Source organism: Marmota monax, unplaced genomic scaffold (genome assembly GCF_021218885.2).
Source record: "Marmota monax isolate L192 unplaced genomic scaffold, Marmota_monax_Labrador192_F-V1.1 WCK01_AAM20220418_F8-fsc00138, whole genome shotgun sequence".
NCBI lineage: Eukaryota > Metazoa > Chordata > Mammalia > Rodentia > Sciuridae > Marmota > Marmota monax.
This window is the reverse complement of record NW_026692763.1, coordinates 3,143,725-3,168,038: the sequence shown is the minus strand read 5'-3', so window position 1 is coordinate 3,168,038 and position 24,314 is coordinate 3,143,725. Positions and strand designations below refer to the sequence as shown.

General features: G+C 47.9%; 1 protein-coding gene across 1 annotated transcript in view; it reads right to left on the bottom strand.

The window, feature by feature from the left end:
- The window catches only part of Rph3al (rabphilin 3A like (without C2 domains)), a 148,150-nt gene that overhangs the window by 85,087 nt on the left and 38,749 nt on the right, over window positions 1-24,314 (bottom strand). The window contains 1 exon segment of the mRNA XM_058580074.1: window positions 1,906-2,018. Coding sequence (XP_058436057.1) covers window positions 1,906-1,982 — 77 coding nt within the window. The 5' untranslated portion in view covers window positions 1,983-2,018.

Genomic DNA, 24,314 nt, shown 5'->3' with positions numbered 1-24,314 from the left:
CCCTGCCCCCATCTGGTCCTGGCTCACCCATCCATCCTCCTTTTTACTCTCTACATTCAAACCACACCAGCCTCCTGTCAGCACACTTACATGCCATGTTCTTTCCACCTCAGGGCCTTTACATATGTTGTTCCTTCTGCCTAAAGCTTCCCTTATATCTCCATCTAACATTTACTCCTCCTCTGAGTCTCAACAAAAGCACCACACTCAAAGGAAGTCTCTCCTGACCCCCAAACTATGTTAGCATCCCTATCACATGCCCCCACTGCCAATGATCACTGTGAAAACAGCTGTAGCACATGGGTAAGTATTTGCACAAAGCTCACCTCCCTGTCTTTGCTTTAAGACAAAGGACCATGTTGGTCTTGTTCACTGCTATACAACCAGTGGTGGATAGTGCCAGAGGACCGGCAGGAAGGCCTGTACTGCAGAGGCCTTGGGCTTGCTTGGAGGGTCCCATGGGGCACAGCTCCCCACTCTGCAAATCCCTGATTTGCACTACTCTCCTGGACACTGCCAGGCCCTACTGGAAGCACACCCTGGGGAAGAGACACAGCATTTGCTTTTCTGGAAGATTCTCTGCCACTGAGCAAGAGCTGCAGTCAGAGAGAAGGACAGGGACCCTGGAGGGGTGAGCAGGGCACATCTGGCTCTGTCAGAGCTCTCTCCAGACTCCTTGCCCTCCCAGGAAGGGCCTGTCGTCTGCCTGGCATTGAAGGACAGGGGTCCACCCTGCGTCCCTGGTCATTCTGCCTGCAGGGGAGAGGCGGAGGCAGCTAAGGGGAGCCAAGCCATCCCAGTGAACCGGACAAATTAACTGTGGGGCAAAAATTCCCGCAAATCATGCATGACACCACTCTTCTTGGGCGTTTCAGATTAATTTTCCTATTTCCCTTTGAAGTTTCAGCTCTGTCCCCCCCGAAGGCTCATAACATCTAATTGCAAATTTCTCAAACTTGGTCCCTTTTGGGAAATACTGGCTCCCATAATTGGCAGAGTTTGACGGAGTCAAGGACACTCTAGAACTTTACCAGACGCCAGGGACCCCCACCCCTCAGAGGGGCAAAGAGGGATGGGAAGACTGGAGATACATCCGAGAGCCACACCCCCTAGTCCAGAGGGACATTGGATGGAAGTAGCTGGGGCCAGCCAGAGCTGGGGGGACACCTGGGTTAAAGGGAAAGTCACGATTCCCCAGGGCTCAGACCAAAGCCAGGAGGTAGAGAACCCTGCTAAGAGCATGGGAGAGACCTGAGAAAGAGCCCGGCTGGGTCTCAGCCTGAGAGACAGCTCTTCATTCCTGGAGGGGGCCTTGACCTGTACGGTGTGACCATGCCAGGCACTGGACTCTGAAGTGGGCATCCAGAGTCCAAGGCTCTGCCTCAAGGGACTTTCAGACTCAAGCCTCAGTGACAGGAGAAAGGGAAAATGAGGTGGTTGGGTCCTCTGTGGCCTGTTGTGATCACACACAGGCATGAGAGTCAGCTGGACCAGATGTGGGTCCCAGTCCGCCCACGCACATGTTAAATGACATGGGCATTTAACCCAATGTTAACTTAAACGATAACATTAAATGTTAACTTCATTAACTAAATGTTCATTAACTTAAATGATAACATTAAATGTTAACTTCATTAACTTGATGTTCATTAACTTAAATGTTAACTTAATGTTAAATCACATGGGCATCACTTTCCTCATCTGAGAAATGGGAACACATTCCACCTGGTGGGTAAATGACTAAATGAGTGAAGCTCCCAGCCCAGGGGCCAGACAGCGTGCATTTGACGGGCACTTCCCTCCAGGCTTTGCTTCAACTCCCTGGGAAGGAATCTTCCCAAAGGAAGGAAGGCAGCAGGGAGGGAGAGGGAAGGGACAACCTGGTGTGGCCTTGGAAGTACTCACTTGGCTCGCAGGGCAAGCTGCCGATCGTTAGGGCAAACCCACTGATCATTCCCACTGCCGAAGATGGTGTCAGCCATGGCTCAGGGCACCCGGACAGGCACGGGGAATCACATCTAGATGAGAAAAAGGAGAAGACAAGAGATGTGGCTGGGATGTGGATGGCCAACAGAACCCCTCTGCACTCAAGCACGGGACACTTGGCACTTCCAGCCTGTCCCCATATACCGTTCCCACTGATGGCTTCTTATTCCTCCAGCAAAACACAGCTCCCTCAGAGCTCCAGAATCCTGGGTGGGTGACTGGGTGGATCATGTGGCTAAGTGACCAGAGCAGACAAGACTCGCAGGACATCAGAGGGGAAGTTCAGAAAAAGAAGAGGTGCAGCCTTGGTAATTTTCAACTCAGTTGGCAAGATCCAGAGGGCAATCCAACCTTGACCTTCCAGCACCCCCCCCCCCCGCCCGAGTACATCCCCTCCAAGAGGGTCCAACCAGGAGGCCAGATAGCTGGGGAAAACTCTCCCCTGTTCCCAAACCTGGGGGATCCAGAATAGCAGCCCCGGGCATCCATGACTCATGTTCCCCAGGGGATCACACGGAAGACCACAGCATTCTCCAGAGCAAGGGGAGAGGGCAGGGAGGGGACAGCAGCAGCAAGGACCTCCACCAGGCACTGTCCACCAGGACTGGCCCAGAATCCTGCTCTGGCAAAACCTGGTGGTTTAACGCAGTCTAGCTCGGCCACCAAGGATGGGGCCACCTCTTTAAGGATCTATTATGAGAATGCTGCTCGCGCATATTGAAGGAAAGGTGTGTATGTGTGGAGAGAGAAAGAGATGAGCTTGGGCTAGAGCGAGCAAGGAGAGTCACCCTCACCGCCCTGTTCTGATTTAATCTAGGCCAGTGAGTGGTTCCAGAACTCAGCTTTTTAGAAATACTGAGGTGGGCCAGGTGTGGTGGCGCACACCTATAATCCCAGCAACTTGGGAGGCTGAGACAGGAAGACTTCAAGTTCTAGGCTAGCCTGGGCAACTCAGCAAGGCCCCAGCAACTTAGCAAAATAAAAAAGAAAGAAAGAAGAAAGGCTACAAATGCAGAAATGTATCTCAGTGGTAGAGTGCCCCTCGATTCAATCCTCAGTCCCCAAAAAACACTGAGGTTGGGGCTGGAGTTGTGGCTCAGCGGTAGAGCGCTCACCTAGCATGTGCAAGGGGCCTGAGTTTGATCCTCAGCACCACGTAAAAATAAAGATATTGTGTCCAAATATAACTAAAAAATAAATAAATTTTTTTAAAGATAGAGAGAAGAGAGAGAGAGAATTTTTAATATTTATTTTTCAGTTTTCAGTGGACACAACATCTTTATTTTTATTTTTTTTATGTGGTGCTGAGGATCGAACCCAGCGCCCTGCACATGCCAGGCGAGCGCATTACCACTTGAGCCACATCCCCAGCCCTAAATAAATATTTTTTTAAAAACCCACTGAGATTGGACCTTTGTTTGTTATTTCCTCAAAATGTTAAACACAGACTTATAATCAAGAAACTCCACTCCTAGGTATATACCCAAGAGCACGAAAACCTATTTTCACACAAAAACCAGCACAGGACTGTTCATAGCTACATTATTCATAATAGCCCCAAAGTAGAAACAATTAAAATACTCATCAATTGTTGGAGAAATAAGATGTGCTATAGGCATATGATAAAGATTCTTTGGCCATAAAAAAGGAACGATGTTCGATGTTCTGATACCTGCTATTATATGCCTGAACCTTGAAAACATGATGCTAAGGGTAAAAATACCACATATCATATGATCCCATTTATAGGAAATATCCAGATTAAGCTGATCTATGGAGACTGAAAGTAGATTAGTGGCTGACACAAGCTGAAGGAGTAGTTCCCATCCTCCCCCCCCAAAAAAAGCATGAACTTTGTGGGATATGAATCACCACCCATTTGATGTTTTTTTGTTGTTGTTGTTTGTGGCAATGGTGACTGAATTCAGGACCTTACTCTACCACTGAGCTATATTGTCAACCCTGTTTTTAAAATTTTTTTATTTTGAGACAGGGTCTTGCTAAGCCGCCCAGGCTGACCTTGACCTTGCAACCTTCCCTCCCAAGTAGCTGGGATTACAGATGTGTGCCACCATGCCCGGATAAATGTTACAAGATCTTTTGAGGACTCCAAACTATCAGGGTTATATTTATTGGTATGAAATATAAAAATTAAAACAGAAATTTAAAAATTATTGTTAATTCATTAAAAATAATAAACCCACTAGGTTATTATATGGTTTATAAAAATAACTGTTTTCAAAACAAACAATTAGTGAGATGAATGGCATTGTTTTGTATTTTTACAAATCTATATAATTTGTAGTTTAACAAAGGACAAGTGGATGTTCTTATCTGCTTTTTCATTCAACCTTTGGTGATATGCTGTTTTGTTAAAGTCTATTCAGAGTGTCACAGGTGTGCAAGACAGGTGGAAGAAGGAGGAGGATTTTAATAGCTTTTCCAGATAATTGTGGATATTTTTCTCTGATACGCCACCAACACTCCACAGACATCAATTTTCTTAAAGATTAGCTCCAGTGTGGCGTCTAAAACCACATGTATGAACTTTTCATTTTCTGTACATTTTTAAGAAAATGACCAAGAGTCTTATGATGATAAGGAAAGTAGTTTTGACTTCATGGACCCCTTGCTGGACTGTGCTTAGAGAACTGCTTCCAGACCAATGTCACCCCATTTCTGTGACCACCAGCAGGGGGCAGTGTGCGGAACACAGCTGACTGGCCCCTGCAGGAGCCAAGCCCAGGACCTTACCAATCTGGTCTCAGTCCCACAGGCACATTTGGGCACCTGCTTTTGCAGGTTGGACCTGACATTACACTGTGAGCCACGTGTGGAGACCCCACAGGCAGGTCTCCAGGGGCAGACCCAGGGGCTGGCCAGACACCAAGAGCCTCCCCAGATATCACCCCAGCCCTTCTCTCAAAAGATGGTAACATACAAGTCAGGAAACCACAGGCTCAAAAAACAACATTCCTCCAACTGCTTTCAACCTGTGCCCCAGCCTCAGCCTTTGAAGCACTGTGGATTTCAGAAGGGGTTTTGTTTTTGTTTTTAATTTGTTATCTTGTGAATAGCAGAGTCACACTGCTGTGTGGGTGTGAAATGCATTACTCTGTTCAAAGCAAACATTTAAAACGTACTACAGCTCCATACCCCTGTTTCTTTTCTTTTTTTTAATATTCTGGGAGTTTCAAGAAATGGAAGGAGCAGTACAGCTCCTGTCCAACCTGCAGGGGGCGCTACCTCCCGGGCCACTGCGCTCAGGACAGCAAATCCTGAGCCTTCCAGCTCATTCCCCCTGGGGTTGGGCACAGTAAGGGTGGGGGTGACCACTCTCTGCTCTACCCTGTAGAAACTGGGGAGTAACAGGGCAGTGACAGTCCAGGGAACCTCAGGGTTCCCCTACAGGAAGATCCCATCTTGCAGAAGCTTCTGAACTAAAAGACCATGAAGTGCAGGGAGGGGGGATGACAAAAGAACCCCAAGTCCTGATGCCGAAACCTTCATCACCTTGATGAAGAATGAAAGCACCCAGAAGATGGAGGCCCCCAATATGGGTGGTAGATGCTCTTCACGGCCCCCCCCAAAATCACCCCTACATAGATCTCTAGGGGATGAACTTCTTGTCCCCTTTGGGTCACTTTGGGGCCAGAGTTTGGGGATCACTGGTAAGGGACACCTCAAGGTGCCATTTAGCTGTGCTTTGATCCACTGGGGGTGTATCCCTTTAAAAAAATTAACTTTAGCCAAAACAATCCATCCATCTTCAGCAAGTCACAGGCCATTCTGCTCTGTTCTTCCGAAATCTAATCATTATTCTTTGACGGATGAGAAGAGAGAGAGAGATTGAGGTAGAGAGGCTGAGGAAAGGCGCAGCTAGCTATGCTGGTCCACGGCCCTCAGACTAGAGCCACTTTCTCTGCATCATGTTGTCACTTTCTGCAGCAAACCCAGGGGTGGGGAGGGCTTCATGGCAGGGCGAGAGGTGGCAGGAAAGAGACCTGTGCATGTCTGGCTTTTGTGGAAACTTGCTAGAAGCCCAGGGACAAGTCAGTTACCTTCCTGGGGCCTCTGTTTCCCCCGTGGTACTCGAGGGAGCTGAGGGGACAGGCTGAAAAGGCACGGCACCCGGTCCCCACCCTGCTGAGCTGCACAAGGAGGCAGGGACAGGAGGGTCCACACAACAACAAGCTCCTCCCACTCACCACACCTGTCACTGGTGGAGCTTCAGGAGAGACAAGTCCAGAGTGACATGCCATGGAGAATTCAAGGGAAGTGGAAATATGTCGCCTTTGGGGCTAAGTTCCATGGTGCTGGCTGGGAAGGTTCATCTCAGATGCAAGTCTGTGGCTGAGCATGTCCCCAGGGTTGGCTCTGAGCAAAGGTCAGAAAAGAGAACATAGGAGCATTCAAGTCCCAGCTCTGGGACCACAGAGTCCACCCCAGACTGGCTGGCATCTGGGAAGACACAAGTGTCCTTTACCCGCACAGAGTAACCTCAGGACAGATCGGGGAGAGGACGAAGAATTCCAAGAGGAACATTTTTGGAATCTGCCAATAACCAGCGTAGGTTCTCCAAACCTCTTCAGCCTGAGTTGCCAGGTCCCTGACTTGGCAGCAGATGAGGACCTCACATATGGACCCTTGTCCCTGGCTCCCAGACTTCTTCACCAGGGGCTTCTCTGCCAAATGATGTGTTCACCTTCTCCCCGCCACACACACACACATTCCTGAGCTCTGTGCCTCCTCAAGGGTGGTCTCGAACAAGAGGGGCAACCCACACCCTAAGAGTTGGGTCCTCCAGAGTTCCACAGAACCATATTATATGCGATAAATAGGCACCATACCCTTGTGATAATGGCAGTTAACTAGACAAACATTAACTTACGAGGGAACCAAACTGGGGCTTATAGAAGGTGGTTTAAAAAGCAGGGAGGTGCTGGTGGGACTGCAAATTGGTGCAGCCAATATGAAAAGCAGTATGGAGATTCCTTGGAAAACTGGGAATGGAACCACCATTTGACCCAGCTATCCCACTCCTTGGTCTAAACCCAAAGGACTTAAGAACATCATACCATAGGGACACAGCCACATCAATGTTTATAGCAGCACAATTCACAATAGCTAAATTGTGGAACCAGCCTGGATGCCCTTCAATAGATGAATGAATAAAAAAATGTGGCATATATACTCAATGGAATATTACTCAGCAATAAAAGAGAATAAAATCATGGCATTTGCAGGTAAATGGATGGAGTTAGAGAAGATAATGCTAAGTGAAGTTAGCCAATCCCAAAAAACCAAATGCTGAATGTTTTCTTTGATATAAGGAGGCTGATACATAGTGGGATAGGGAGTGGGAGCATGAGAGGAATAGACAGGGCAGAGGGGTTGGAGGGGAAGGGAGGGGGCATGGGGTTATTAATGATGGTGGAATATGATGATCATTACTATCCAAAGTACATGTATGAAGACACAAATTGGTGTGAATATACCATGTATATAGCCAGAGATATGAAAAATTGTGCTATACATGTGTAATAAGAATTGTAATACATTCCACTGTCATATATAAATTTTTTTAAAAAGCAGGGAGGTGCAATTCACAATAGCCAAGCTATGGAACCAACCTAGGTACCTTCAACAGATAGTATGGATAAAGAAATGTGGTATATATACCAATGTGTATATATACCATTCTTCTTCTGCCGCAAAGAAGAATGCAGTTAGGGCATCTGCCAGTAAATGGATGGAACTGGAGGGTAATATGCTAAGTGAAATAAGCTAATCCCAAAACACCAAAGGCAGAATGTTCTGATATGCAGATATTGATTCACAATAGGTGGGGAGATAGGGGGTGGTTCACCAGATTGGACAGGAAAGAAGGGGGGAAGGGATGGGGGAATGGAAAAGACAGTAGGATGAATCGGACATAACTTTCCTGTGTTCATATATGACCACTGTAACTCCATATCATGTACAACCACAAGAATGGGAAGTTATACTTCATGGATGCAGAGTATGTCAAAGTACATTCTATGTCATGTATAACTGAAAAGAAAAAAAAAAGCCAGAAGGTGAACCCACCAATTAGGGAGAGAGAGGGAAGGAACGGGCTTGGAGGGGAAGAGAGGTAGGGCTGGTGGACCAAGACTGGCCAAGTGGAGCTCTGGTCACCTCCTCTGTAAACCAGAGAGAGATGGCACCGAGGATCTCTGAGGTTCTCTCAGCTGCAACAGGAAGAGGCCAGAGGACTGGGGTGTGTGCACGTGTTGGATGAGGAACGTGAGTTAAGGCTGTTGCTGGGCAGGGCACTCCTGTCACAACCAGCCCCAGGTCCTGCTTCTGACCCCATCTCCTCTCCCCATGAGGCTGTGGACTCCCTGGAAGCCCTGCATCCTCCCCCTCTCAGCATCCCGGGGGCCCAGCACAGGCCCTTACCAGACAAGGAGGAATTCAGGAAACAGAGGAGACAAACGAGCAAAGAACAGAAGGGACTCTGGCACGCTCTGTGACTTGTTGACTCAGGCAGTTTGTTCCTGGGGATTCCCTATGGGGTAGTCAGCCGCAGGGCGGTGGCGGTCTGTCTGACAGCTGAGCTGATTATCCGCCAGGGGCTGCTGTGCCCACCAGCCCTTCCTGTGCCAGGAAGCTGCAGCGTCCTGGTGCCATCTTGACCTCTGCGGGGGAGGGGGAGACGAGCTGAGCAGAGCTGCACCCAGCTGCCCAGGCTGCCAGACAGACAGATGCTCAGACAGTCTGCCATGCAGAGGCTGAGGGGGCTGCAGGATGGGGGACAGGGAACAGGAGTGGTCTGTGACAACTCCCTGAGAAAATTTTTAGGGGATACAAGTTCATAAGTTTTGGGGCAACTTTTGGAATCAGGTTTGTAAAAACTGAACACATTCTTAAAGGGAGATTCACTTCTGCCCCTCAAGTCAAAAGCTTGTGGCCCTGGGTATTAGTTCACCATAGGCAGATGCTGCAATCAGAGGGACTGACCCCGACTCAGCAGCTGTCATTATGCAACCTCACTCGGCTGTCGCCTGGGCACTGTAGGATATTATAAAGAAAAACTCCCCAACTTCACTCATCACTACCCCCCAAGATGACTCTTAACATCTTAAGGGTACACCTTCCAATTTTTCCTAGGTACGTAAGTGCAGATTTATTTTTTAAATATTTATTTTTTAGTTGTAGTTGGACCCAACACCTTTATTTCACTTATTTATTTTTTTATGTGGTGCTGAGGATCGAACCCAGGGTCTCGCACGTGCAAGGCGAGTGCCCTACCACTGAGCCACAACCCCAGCCCCAAGTGCAGATTTTAAATAAAATCAGGTCCTTACCACTTACATTATTTACTATTTTGTACTACATGGTACTCTCCCACATTATGAAAATTCTTCAAAAATACGATTTGCAATTATACTTTAGTATTCTGGATATATTTTACCATTTTCCTCCAAATTTCCAAAGAACAATATTATATGTATTAAACATGCACTGTATTCGTGGCAATAATTAACTGGACAAAAATTAATTTCCGAGGCCACAAAACAGGGACTTATAGAAGGTGGCTAGAAAAGCAGGAAAGTGAACCCCCCAATTGCGGAGAGTGGGGAGGGGGGCAGAAAGAGAGGGAGGGAGGGGGACAGGGAATTGGCTTAGAGGGAAACAGAGGCCAGTTTGGGGACACAGAAATGATTTCCAATTTTGCTCAATATATTCAACACTAAAATGGATATCCTGGGAGATAAATCCTAGTGCCCAGCTCTGATGACTTCCTTAGGATACATTCCCAAAAGGGAAAGGAAATGTGCATTTTTTGGAAACGTACTTTTGAGTCAGCTTTTCTACAGTAATGCTCAGAGCCACTCCAAGCTGTCAGCTGCAGGCAGGCCTCCTGCCTACTCTCTCCAAAGTGCATCTAGAATTGGCCATCATGAAAAATCGGCTGGAGGCAGCTGTGCCCTGTTGGCCTAATGTGGATTTTGTATTTCTGAACTCAGAACTCAGAGATAGAAGAAGCTATCTGTGGATCTCCTATTAGCTGGTTTTAATAACATGTACCGTCCGCTAATCGCTTACTCAAAAAATAAAAATAAAAAAAGCCTCTTCTTTGCAAACATTCGTATCCACTTAAAAGAAGGTCTCTACCTCCCTAACAGAGTTCACAGGCTCACAGTCGAGAAAGCCAGCACTGGCTTTAGCACTCTGAGTGCTGACCAAGTGGTCTAGGCAGGTCAGGGAACTGCTGGCCAGCAGAATATTCTCCACTACACAGGAGCAGGGGCTGGCTGAGGCAGGAGGATCACAAGTTCAAGGCCAGCCTGGCCAACTTGGCAAGAACCCGTCTCCAAGTAAAAAAGTAAAAGGGCTGGGGACGTCGTTCAGTGGTAGAGCGTCCCTGAGTTCAATCCCCAACACCAAAAGAAAAAAAAAATGGGGTGAAGACCTCCCCATGGGGTCCTGGTGAGGACACTGTGAGAGCACATTTCTGTGACGCTCAGAGCAGCACAAATAGTCATTACCCCGGGAAAACTGCTGTTCAGCCCCCAACCTTCCCAACTTGAAATAGCTATTACAGAATATGAAAATATGACCCATCTGCAGCTGCCTCTGGCACACACCAGACTTTGAAGCAGACGCTCAGAGGGCAAAACAACCTGCCCTGAGAGAAGCAGGATGCACGCTGGGGGAGCCTCTGCCTGCATCTGGGGATGGGCCAGGGACAAGGTAGCTCCTACCACTCCCATCTCCCCTCCTTTGACCCTGCTGTTCTCACCTCCTTGATTTCATTTCAGGGGCGCTTTGGTGGATACGACTGAGCCCAGGGACTCCCCAGGTTGTGGCCCAAATGAGCCAGCTTGCATGGAGCTGTAGGGTGCCAGTGGCAGTGTCAGCGGTCAGTGGACCCAACCACTTGGAACCAGAGCATTTGCTTAGCCAAAAGTCTGCCTTGATGAAGTCACATGTGTGACTCCATGAAAGACCCCCAGAGAAACACATCCCTGAGCCCAGGCGTGAGAGGGTGTGGGTTCCCAGGACAGACCATCTCTGTGTAAGAAACGACCCAGGGAGAAAAGCAAGAAAGAAGCAGGCAGGGGACGGCTGGAAGGAAACCGTGTGCCTATGAGGGGACACTGACATGTAAGGGCAAACACAGGCCACCAGCAAGTGCAGAAACCCTGGTTTCTAACAGCCACGGGGAGAGAGCAAGCACTTAGGGCCACCACAGCATTATCATGGCAATATACAACAAATGACATCTGGCAAATAAAACCCCCACTCTGGCTTCAATATCCAGCTAAAAGCCCTTCCGGAACTATTCCGAGTTAATTTTCTACTTGGCAGTGAAAAGACCAGAAGCCTGGCTATGGGGCAAAGAGGAGAGGACCGCAAAACCCACTCCAACCCCACCACGTGCCAGGGGAGGAGAAGAGGGCACAGGGAAGGGGCTGGGGCATGAGCAGGTAGCCTCTGGCTTCATCTGCCCTGCAACCCCCGCCCCCCCACCACACACACACACACAGCTGCATGGCACAGGCATCTCAGCCTCCCCGGGAGAGGATGCTGTGATCCATTAGTCACGTCTGCCCTGGTGTGGGAGGGAGAGCGGCTGTATATTTGCTACTGCCAAGTCTGCCATCCCAAGACAGCTCGCTGTGCACAGACCCTGGTGACAGGGGAGAAGAGGAGGGTGGGAAAGAAGGAAGGAAAGAAAGAAAAGCCAATACTTGCCACCAAGCTGGTGCTTCCAAAGCCCTCAAAGGCCCCGTGTGAAAGCCCTCTGTTCTACACCCAGGTATTAATATTCCAGGGAACCCTTAGCAACAGGCCCTGACATCTGCTCTGTTACTATGATACGGGGAAACAGGATGATAGCAGCGAGATAAGGTGAGCCCAGACGTCCACATTTCCCCCATCTGTCAGCCCTGCTGGGAGGATGAAAGATTCAGACAGGAAGCCTCCGAGGCCTGCCTGAAACCTGAAGGGACCACTCACTTGGAAGCATCTTGAGCTCATTATGCATAAGGCAGGGCCCGAGTAAATCCAGAAGATGAGACAGGAGCCCCAGGGAAGCCAGTGCCTGACAAATGTCCCAAAACTCTGCCTTGTCATTATACATCCTGCCAGATCTGCCTCCTCGGGGTGGCTCTCCCCTCCTCCTCCTCTCCTCTCCAGATCTCCTCTTCTCTTGCCCCAGATGTGGGAAAAGTTTCCTAATTGATCTTTGGGGCTTACCCTTATTCCCACTTCCTGTGCAGCCAGAGAAATTCTCCTTACTACCTGGGTTAGACTGCGTGATTCCTTTGCTCAAAAACCTTCAATGGCTCCCCACTACCTTAGGGAAGAAACCCAAGCTGTACTTGAGTCTGTCTATGACTTGGCCCAAATAGCCTTCCAATCTCACCTGCCACCACATCCCAGCACAAAGCTCAGGCTCCAGCCACTGCAAGCTGGACATGTCCCACATGCTCAGCCCTGTCCCTGTGTCCTCTTGTGTAGAACTCCTTTTCTTCCTACTGTCTCTGGGTAGATGCCCAGCACCACCTGCTCTGAATACTCTCTAGCTCCTCCTTACTTGAGCCCCATTTGAATTGACTCCACTCCCAACTCCTCAGCATCTCATTCTGCCTGTATCTTTGTGGGTCTTTGCCTCTGCTAACCCTATAAAGACCATGGTTCTGGGGAGGTGTCTAGATGTCCCTAGGCTAGCATGGTGCCCAGAACATGACAAGTATCTGGGACATCTTCATGGAACTGATATAAACACTCAAGAGTCCACGGTGGCCCATGGAATAAGCCCAGTCTCCTCCACCTGGAATCTCAAGTCCAACCTCCATCTCCATCTTCCTCCCGGCCACACACAGACCCGTCCTCTGAATGGGTCCTGCCTCCCTGCCTCTGGCCCACCCTGCAAGGCAGTTTATACCCACTAAGACCATGGGATCTCCAGAAGGGACTCCAGGTCTTGAGAAATGGCCAACAATGGTGTATATCCAGACACAATGTCACGGGCAATGTCAAAACCAACAAATGACCTGGGAGAGGGTACACAGCAAGATCAGGTGCAAGAAGTGGAATCAGTGGACACAGGGATGGCTCAAGATCACGGCCACATTCCAACCACAGAAAAGGCGGCGTCCACGGGGCAGAGTAGGAGTTGGGATTATGAAAGGATTTATTTCTTGAATCGTCTTCAAAGGATGATTCAGTAATAGTTAAACAAACAAGGGTGCCCTACCTATCTTCATAGCTCCTGCTCAGATTCCTCCGCTTAGGTGGGCCCTTGAAGCCCCCAAGCCACAGTTCAGACTGCTGCTGCCCCTCTTGGCCACGGTCCATCCCGGACACCCCATGACCCACGCCACTGGTTCATCCTGACTCGGTCGCAGATCTAAGAGTCTCCTATTGTCCTCAGCAGGGCAAAAAAAGAGCAAATTTTGGGTTCACTGCAACATTCAATCACTCACTGGGCACTGCTGAGACCAGGCCCCGGCCCCAGCCACTCAGTCTCACCGCTTGGGGAGCAGAGTACACACTGTTTTTCTTTGTACCCCCTCAAGACTCCCATGGTCCACACACAGGAGATCTCACTTAACGCTGTGGGGCAGTTTTTTGTTTGTTTGTTTGTTTTTAACCAGGAAAGTAAATCTTTGGGACCCTTTAATAGCCTAAGGTGCCTATTCCAATAGGCCCCAAATTCCTTCCTGTCTCTTTATCTAGAAACCATTTTCTCCTTCCCAGGCTGATGCTATGCAAAACCTCCACCTGAAATGAGATGCAAAATATCCTCCTCCTTCCCCCCTCCCTCGAGCTGCAGGCTCTGCCCACGCGCTCCCAGAGGCGCAGCTAGCATTTGTCATTTCTGAAAGGTCTGACACAGGGCAGGTACAACTCCCCAGTCAAGGCAGGGACTCCAGAGTAACCAGACTCTGGTGGCCGATCACCCTGCACAGGCCCAGGGAGGAGGGAAGCCCCAACTCCTCCCCAAAGTGGCACTCCCTTCCCCATGGTGTGTCCCCCCTAGGGCTGTCTCTTACAGTACTCTGTGCTTTGTGGCTTATGCAGTTCTAGAACCTAGAAGCCTTATTATTATTATTATTATTATAAATACTGGGGATTGAATCCAAGGGCACTTTACCAATAAGCTACATCCCTACCCCTTCGTTTATTTATTTATGTATTTAATTTTGAGACAGGGTCTCACTAAATCACTGAGACTGACTCCTGCCTCAGGCTCCCTAGTCACTGGGATTACAGGCGTGTGCCACCGCGCCTGACTTGGAACCTAGAAGTCTTCATCAAGGTATCCGCAGGGCCAAGCTCTGTCTGAAGAATCGGGGAAGGATGTGTGCCGAGCCTGTCTGTCAGCGCCGGTTGTTTGAAGGCAAACCTTGGCACTTTGTGCGTGGCCTGTGGCTGGAGTCCCCCCACCCCACAAGCCTGTCTTCATCTTCCCAAGGTCTTCGCGTCCCTGTGTCTGTCTTCAGGTGGCCTCACCTTTGTCTCTCCTCTTTAAAGGACATTTGTCATATTGGATTAAGGGCCCATCCTACTCCAGAATGATCTCGTCTTACCTGATTACACCTGCAGTGATTCTATTTCCAAAGGACATATTCTTTGAAGGTACTGGGAGTTGGAACTTCAACATATTCTTCAGGAGAGACACTTTTTTCTTTTCTTTTCTTTTCTTTTTCTTTTTTTTTTTTGGTGGTGGTACTGGGGATTAAACCCCTGAGCTACATTCCCAGCCCTTTTTATTTTGAGACAGAGTCTCACAAAGTTACCCAGGCTGGCCTTGAACTTGTGATCCTCTTACCTCAGCCTCCAGAGTAGCTGGTACAGGCATGAGCCATCATGTCCAGCTTGGGGGACACATTTAAACCCATAACATGGGATAACAGGACCCAGAACTCCATCTAGAGGGTGGGTGGATACCAAGTGCCACAGACAGATGATTAAATTAGTCTAATATGCACCCCCTGAAAATCCAGAGAGGTGTCTAAATTCTGGGACAGAGAGATATCATGGTTTATACAAAGAGAAAATTCAGGAAAACAACCTCCTCTGGTTATTGCTTGTCTTGGGGGTTTTTAACAGGGGATCCATGAACTTAGATGGGAAAAAATATATCTCGATTTTTATTAACCTGCAACTGAAAATTTCTATTTCCTTTAGTTACGAGTGTAGGAAACATCGCAGTAATATTGTCAGTCCCTGTGTCCTGGTCATCAATAACATCACAGATTTTTTCCTATCACACTAAAGAGTAGCAGATACCTTAAAATATTTATACTTACCACTGAATTAAAAATTAAAAGAGTTAGACCCATTGCAAGGCTGTTTGTTTAACACATCAACAAAGAAGCACATGGATTATAATATCACATGCTTTCTCAACTATTCTAATAAAGTCAATATAATTGGTTTCCTCTGAATCTTATTTTGCATTTTAAGCCACTATTTCACCAGAATGTTAAAGAAGGATCCACGGCACCAAAAGAAGAGAAAAAAGAAAGAACAGGAAACGGAATTAGAACTTAAGCTATACAGTTATGGGAATAATAGCAAGTCATCTGGGTAAGCAAGTCTTCACTCAGAAAATACCCAAATCCTTCCAGGGGCTGGTAAGCACCTGGCTTGGGACAGGCAGCGAGGGCCATGATAATTGTGTTTGTCTCTTAATGCAAAAAAATACAACCTGCTTTCATTTGTGTGCTCTATGTGGGTCTGGAAAGTCCCAGGCAAACCAAATTTTTGTAAAGGAAATCTGATTTTAGCTAACACCTGGGTATTGCTTATTGAAGGAGCCCAAGAGAAACCTCTCCAAGAAGCAGAGACTTCTAGAAAAAAAAAAAAACAAAACCAGACCCACACTTCCTTACCTGCCAGGTAGACCCAATCCTCAGGTTTGCTGACAGCGTAGACTCTAGATCTGGGGAGCAGCTTTCCTCACTGCCACCTCCCCCAGTGGCCTCTGCACAGCCCAGCCCAGGCCCCAGCTCTCAGGTGGCTCTCCTGGGGCCCTGCCAGCTTCTTCTTTTCCATCCTCCTTCCACCTAAGCCCCTGGCCCTCGCTGTTTGCTTAAAGTCAGCAGCCAACGCAACCCCAACTGACTGAGCCTGCTGTCTGCGGGCCAGCTGTCCCCTCTCATTCATGGAAACACAAACAGACGGTTCTCTGTTCCAACTCCAAGGTCAAGCACCGCACTGCCTGGGAACCAGCTGTCTATTAGCTACACACTCCCTGAGCCCCTGGCAGAGGTTCAGACCCCAAATAAGTGGGGATGCCATCACCAACAACCGCTGCCAAGGTGATGGTGGGGGCCAGCAGAGAGTCAGAGGGGATCACCCCAGACCAGGGCTTGGTACAGAGCAGGTGAGCAGGGGAAGGGCCAAACAGAACCCATGGCAACTTGCCAGGAGCTTTCAAGGCTTAAGAGGAGCCAACACATTAAAACCACCCTGCACATGTGCACACAGTCAGCCGGCCCTGGACAAACCAATTAGGAAGAAAGCAGCCGGAGGCACCAGGTGCGGCCTCCTGCCAAACCATCACAAGCCCAAGGGGGTGACATGATGGTCACTGAAGAAAGCAATCCTTGAGAGGCACAAGCACTTGCTCAATGCCCACAGGGCTGGCACCTGGGGCCTCCTTTGACTTCACTTTGCTGGTCTGAGCCGAGGTGCTTTCTCTCACCTTCTTCTGCCCCCAGTCTTTCTGCAGCAAGTACTGCCTAAGAAAAGTAATGAACCAGGGAATCTTCTCCAGCATTTACCATGCAGCCAGCCCTCGGGAGGGTGCCAGGAGTTCCCAGAAACTGAGATGGGCAGGAGCTGGCCAAGCAGGAGTTCTGAGAAGTCTCCGGGTTACCTGGTTCAGAGAAACCTGGAAGGTGTTACAGAGAAGGTGGGCTGACGTGGCTGCCCAGGGCAGGCCACAGCTGGGATTGGAGGCCTGCAGCCAGTGCTGCTGACCCTGTGTCCCTCCCCACCCCAGGCCCACAATGCAGAGTGGCACAAAGGGAGTGGTCTCTGAGAAGGCCTGGGGTCTTTTTAAAAGGCAGCCCCTGCTCCCCACCCTTCCCACCATCTGAGCCAGGTACTCACCAGAGCTGAGTCACCCTGTGATCCTAAGGGTTCCTCTGCCTCAGCCTCCCCTGCTCAGATCCTGCCTACTCTGCCTCCAAAGGCTCCAATCTGCTTAGATTTTAAATGAAGCCCATGGTCCTCACCTGGAAGTTATTGACCATCACCAGGCTCCACCTTCCTTGTCAAATTGGCAATATATAAATAACTCCTATGTCACAACAACATGACAATTAAAAACTAGACAAGGGATTTCAACAGAAGATAGATATAAGTAACCCCAAATCAACATTGTTAGCTGTCAGGGAAATAGAATCAGAGCCACAGTGAGACACTATTTCACATCTGCAAGGATGGCTTTAATCAAAGAAATGAAGGGTAAAGTGTTAGCCAGGAGGTGGAGGGAATGGACCCTTTGTGCATTGTTGATGGGAATGTAAAATGGTGACGCCACTATGGGAAATGACTTGGAAGTTTCTCGAAAAGTGAAACTTAGAATTATGACACAACAATTCCACTCCTAGGTATATACTCCAAAGAACTGAAAACAGAACCGAACACAGTGGTACACGCCTGTAATCCCAGCAACGTGGGAGGCTGAGGCAGGAGTATCGCAAGTTTGAGGCCAGCCTCAGCAACTCACTGAGACCTTGTCTCAAAATAATAATAATAATAATAATAATAATAATAGGCTGGGGATGTAGCTCCGTGGTAGAGCACCCCTGGGTTCAATCCCCAGAACTGGAAAAAACAAAAAACAATTCTTGGAAACAGGTATTTGAACAAAAACTTCTGTGCAAATGTTTACAGCAGCGCAACGTTCAGCCAAAAGGTGGAAATAATCCAAATATCCATCAACAGGTGAAAGGATTAACAAAATGTGGGGTCACCACACAAGGAATATTATTTGGCTATGAAAGGAAATATTCATTCATGCTACAACACAATGCACCTCAAGAGCATGATAAAAGAAACCAGTCACGAAAGACTATATTATATGATTCCACTTACATGAAATGACCAGAATAGACAGATTTACAGACAGAAAGTAGACTAATGGTTGCCCAAGGTTTATTGGGGTGAATGAGGAATGACAGCTGAAAATATAGGGTTCTTTTTATGGGAATGAAAATGTTCTAAAACTGACTGGTGATGCTGATACCTATCTATGAACATATAAAAAAAACCCATGAGATCTGGGCACAGTGGCACACACCTGTAATCCCAGCGGCTCCAGAGGCTGAGACAGGGGGATCACGAGTTCAAAGCCAGCCTCAGCAATATAGTGAGGCCCTAAGCAACTTGGCGAGACCCTGTCTCTAAATAACATGTAAAATGCTGGGGATGGGGTTCTGTGGTTAAGTGCTCCAGTGCTCCTAGGGTTCCATCCCCAGTACCCAAAACAAAACAACAACAACAACAAAAAAAAAACCCACACAAAACAATGAGAGCTGGGCCTAGTGGTACTCACCTATAATCCCAGCTATTTGGGAGGCTGAGGGAGTTCAAGGCCAGCCTGGGCAACCCAGCAAGAACCCACCTCCCCAAAACAAAAATAAAAACAAACAATAAATTGACCACTTTAAATAAGAGTAAAGTGTAGAGCGTGTGAACTGTGTCTTAAAGCTGTTAAAAAAAAAATTGTGGCAAGATGAAGAAGAAACCTGGGACCTAAACAGAGACAGGAGGAGCTAGCCACTGACATTTTACTGTCGACTCCCAATAGTCTGGGCACAGATTAACTGCAAATTAACCCTGATTAAAAATTAAAAAACAAACAAACAAAAAACCAAACAGATGGTGCATTTGTGAAAACACTGCGTGAGACTGAGGAGGGAGGGGGAGGGGATGGGAGGAGGGAGGAGCAGAGAGAGCAACTGCAGTCAAATGCAAGGAACCACTAGAATCCAGGAGAAGGGCGAGGGGTTCTTTGTACCATAATGGTGGAAAGCTTTCATTAAAAAAAAAAAATTGCATAATGAGCTGCCATGGCTAAGGCTTGAATAATCTGAACAAAATAAATAATAATACTATTGAATTATAACCCCTAAGATCGAATATCTTGTCTTTATGATACATAAATAAATAGAGGCGAGGAGACAGTCCTCTCCTAGAGAAAAGTTGTAATTAGTAAATGTAGAAGGGCCTGTAATCCCAGCGGCTCAGGAAGCTGAGGCTGGAGGATCGCGAGTTCAAAGCCAGCCTCAGCAATTTAGAGAGGCGCTAAGCAACTTAGAGAGACCCTATCAAAAAATAACAACTAAGAAGAGCTGGGATGTGGCTCCGTGGTTGAGCGCCCCTGGGTTTAATCCCTGGTTCTATTCAATGATGGAGGTGGAAATTAATAGGCAAAGTTGGAGAAGGAGGATATTCACAGAGTCTCAAGGTATCTCCCCCAGGATATATATTAATTGCAAAGAAAAAAAACTAGTAACTTTCCAGTGAAGGAACCTGGCAGTCACCACCTTACCCAAGTGATGGAGACCGAGACCCCCAGGGATAAAACACATGGATGTCACGTGGCTTCTGATCTGACGCGCTGAGGACACAGCACCGCTTCTGAGGGAGTCTTCCAAAATGCAAACCTCAACTGAGTCGTGAGAAAATATCAGACAAACTCAAATCAAGGGACATTCTACAAAATAACTGACCAGTTCTCTTAAAAAATATGAAGGTCAACTGGGCATGGTATTGCACACCTGTAATCCCAGCAGCTCGGGAGGCTGAGGCAGGAGGATGTCGAGTTCAAAGCCAGCTTCAGCAACATCGAGGTGCTAAGCAACTCAGTGAGACCCTGTCTCTAAATAAAGTACAAAATAGGGCCAGGGAGGTGGCTCAGTGGTTAAATGCTTCTGGATTCAATCCCCAGTACATGCCCCCACCTGGCAAAAAAAAACCGTGAAGGTCATGAAAAGAAATGAGGAGTTAAGATACTAAATATAACAGGAGAAGCGGAGTAGAGGGTGTACAGGAATTCTCTGTAGCGTTTTTGAAATTTTTCTGCAAGTCTGAAATTATTTCAAAATGAGAAGCTTTAAAAATCCTAAAAAATTCTCATGATTAAAAAAAAAATTTATATTAAAGGTGTCTGTTGTTCAGAATTGCCTATATCAAGAGGCCCAAGTCATCTGTCCCCTAGGAAGATACCTGCAGGGGAAACCCCCTTCCCTGCATGAAGCTCCTGAGAAGGAGGGTGGGAAAAGTAGGGTGGGGGCAAGCCAAGATGTGACTGTGGGTCTCCCCTACCTAACCCATGGAATCTGGGCTGGAGGGAACTGGAATCTCTGAGGAAGGGGTAAGAGTGGGAATGGCCTATCAAGGTCTTTTCTTATTTCTGTTGGGGTTCCACCAACAGGAAACCAAGGACAGTAATCTAGAATTTCATAGCCAAAATGCAGCCTTCATTTTGTCAAGCAATTTGTATTTTTAGTGTTTGAAAGTATACATTTATATTATTTCTGTATTTCGAGATGGCATCAATTAAATCCTAGATGACATTTGTTGGGGGTGGTGGGTTGAACCCAGGCCCTCATACATGCTAAGCACCTGTTCTACCACTGAGCTACACCCCCAGTCCTGGGTGACATTTTAAACTATTTTCAATCTACTCAGTAGTCTGTTTCTACTCTTTTAAAAGTAACTCTTTTAAACTAGTCGTGATTTTTTTTTATCTCTTCCATCAACCCAGTTAATGAGGATCATCTTTGTCTCAATACAGAGTAACGCTGTACTCTGTATTACCAATTTCTCCTCCTAGAGAATTTATGGTGTGCTCATCTACCCACAAGGCAGAGAAGAGGCTGACCTGGATTCAGGAGAGGGACACACTGTGAGTGTTGAAGGAACTCGAGTAGAATATTCATGACGGAATCTAAGTGGGCAGGCAGGTATTCGCAGTAAAATGCTTTCAATGTTGGTGTCTGCTTTTGATTTTTCATAATAAATTATTTTAAAAGTAAAATTATAGGTGGGCATTTGGAGCATTCAACCCATAATCTCAGATACAACTTTGGTGGGAGAAAACAGACGGTGAGCTGAAGAGGCCTCATTTTCAGAAAAACATACCCTGCTTGATCCTCCTCCCCCCAGGTGTCTACAGATGTCAGGATGTCTAAAGGAAGAAGTGGAGGACCTTCTGTCACAGCCCAGATCTGGGGCCTGTGGAGTCTCCACAGAAATATATTCAGCTCTTTAGGTTCAAATCAAATCAGAAAACAGGCACCAGCCACTGTATTTCTGAGCTCCCAAGGACTCTGACAGTGGATACCTGGGTTGACCAAGCAGGTTCCAGCCTGGGCACATTCTCCAGGTGGCTCTGCCAAGAGGCTGATGAATTATCTTCTATTCCCTGGAAATACCAGGTCCTGGTTACAAGCCTGAGTTTTACCTTCTGACTCTGTGAATTATTTGCTGAGTGACCCTGGGCAGCTTCTTTCATGTCTCTGAGCCTTAGCTGGACTCATCTGTACAATGGGTAACTGCCTGCTGGGACTGTTGGGAAGAAAGGATTAGATCAGGGGTTCAGAATGGGGGGGGATTTTGTCCCCAAAGAGACATCTGGCAATGACCACAGACATTGGGAGAGGTGCCACAGATTGCTACCCAGTGGGGAGGGGCCAGGGAGGCTACTCCTCATACAATGCACAGAACAGTCCCGTAAGAGAGAATCACCCAACCTAAAGGTGAATGCACTAAGGTTGAGAAACTCTAGGTGGTACAGGTGACCCAAGCCATACAGGACCAGTATTAGTGTGCACTCTCAGGGCAGATAGCCATCGGTGTCATGGTCGTTGTCATCACTATCACCATTACCACCATCATCGTAAGTAGCATCTGTCAGTACCACTGGTGGCCTTGGAATTCCTGATACTCAGGAAAGCACAGGTAGGAGGTATAAACTAACGTGGCTGCACTGACTGAATCATCAGGTCATTTCTTTAACTGTTCTCAGGCTGGGGATATAGCTCAGTTGGTAGAGTGCTTGCCTGGCATCCACAAGGCCCTGGGTTCAATCCCCAGCACCACAGAAAACAAAGAAAAACCAAACCCCGCTCTCTTCCAAAATGTACATTCAAACCCCTCACCTCCTCTGAGGGAGCCAAAGCAGTGGGAGGTGGGGAGGTGGGAGGCAGGTGGGGGGAGGGAGTGGAGTACCCTGGGACCCTGGGAGAAGGGTCTAAGACAATGATGCTGATACCAGCCAGCAACCTCCCTCAATGCTGAGTGTCTGAGTTATGAGCTTCTCATGAATGAATTCATCTGAATCTCTCAACAACCTCGCAGGTCAGTTCAAAGAGAATAATGTATCTCCCTTCCCTGCCAAGATCTTAACCACTGAACTTCTGCTTCCCTGGCAGGAGGGAGCAGTGGCTCCACAGAATTTACCCCTGGCCTCTGGCCAGCCCTGGCACTGATCTGACCACTGTACAAGAAGGCACAGTTCTGGCTGGGTGTGGTGGTGCACATCTGTAATCTGAGTGGCTTAGAAAGCTGACATGGAAAATTGTGAGTCCAAAACCAGCCTCAGCAACTTAAGGAGGCCCTAAGCAACTCAGCGAGACTCTGTCTCTAAACAGAATTTTTAAAAAGGGCTGAGGAGTGGTTGTGGTGGTACACGCCTATAATCCTGGCAACTCAGGAGGCTGAGGCAGGAGGATCTCAAGTCCAAAGCCAGCCTCAGCAAAAGCAAGGCACTAAGCAACTCAGTGAGACCCTGTCTCTAAATAAAATATGAAATAGGGCTGGGGATGTGGCTCAGTGGTTGAGTGTCCCTGAGTTCAATCCCTGGTACTCCCACAAAAAATGCTGGGGATGTGACTCAATGGTTAAGTGCCCCTGGGTTCAATTCATAGTACCAAAAAAAAATGGTGGGGGTGGGGGTGCACAATTCTGTGTCCAACCTCTAATGTGGGCACTTTTCCTGATTTTCCCCACTGTACTGTGGGAAATGCCCACCAGAGGGGCTCCTTTCTGGGCAGTACCAAGGGTCGGTGAACAGAAAGTGCATCCACTGAAAGATAAGTCAGTTTAGAGAAAGACCCCGTGGCCTTCCTGAGAGGGACAGGAGGTCTGCTGGCAGGGTCACACCAAAGTCCAACCCCCAAAACCATCTCCAAAGATGCCTGGAGCCCAAGGTGTCTAGAGCCACCATGAAGAGCTCGGTCCACCTGATCACTCTCTGGCCTCTCTGACTTCTGACCAGGAGAGCAAACCTCCCTGGAGCTCACCCTCAGAGAAGCTGCCATGGGGGTATCCACACTTGTAGCCAGGCTGAGAGGGACAGAAGCAGCAGCCCAGGAGACATGGTGGGTGGGAGAAGTGATCAAGGAGATATGAATGGAGGGGTCCAGGGCTTGAGACGACATGAACACTTATGAAATGACAGGCAGCCAGCAGCAGGGTCCCCGAGACTGAGAAGGGGCACCTCTTGGAGCATGATACACCCTGTCCCCCAACACACACACCAACTCCGCCTGGTAAGGATAGATGGGATTCCAGTAGGCTCTGGCTCTCAAAGAGTAGGCCATGAGGGAGAAACAAAATATCCCAGGGAAAGTGAAAGTTGTGCCTGTTAATTATCAATTAGAAGCACTATCACTTAGGAGCACTTACCGTCTACAAAGCTTGGTGCCAAATGCTTTACAGAATCATCTCCTTTTATCTTCCAAAGCAACCCCGTGAGAGGGTTCCCCCCCGACACCGCCCCTCATCCCTTTTGCTTTGTTTTAAAATATATTTTATTTATTTATATATTTATTTAGCAGTACTAGGGATAGAACCCAGAGGCACCCTACCACTCAGCTATATTCCCAGCTCTTTCTAGTTTTTGAGAAAGGGCCTCATTAAGTTGCCCAGTCTGGTCTTGAACTTGTGATTCTCCTACCTCAGTCTCTGGAGGAGCTTGACTTAAAGGGGTGTGCCACTGTGCCAGGCTGAGATACATTTTGGGGGCAAGGGTAACTGGGGATTTAACTCGGAGGCACTCAACCACTGAGCTGCATCCCCAGCCCTATTTTGTATTTTATTTAGAGACAGGGTCTCACGGAGTTGCTTAGCGCCTTGATTTTGAAGGCTGGCTTTGAACTTGTGATCCTCCTGCCTCAGCCTCCCGAGCTGCTGGGATTACAGGAGTGTGCCATCACTCCCAGCTTGAGATATATTTTTTAACAATTCTATTTGACATCAGACTGAGACTCTGAGAGGTGAATAGCTAAGTGGGTAAGTGA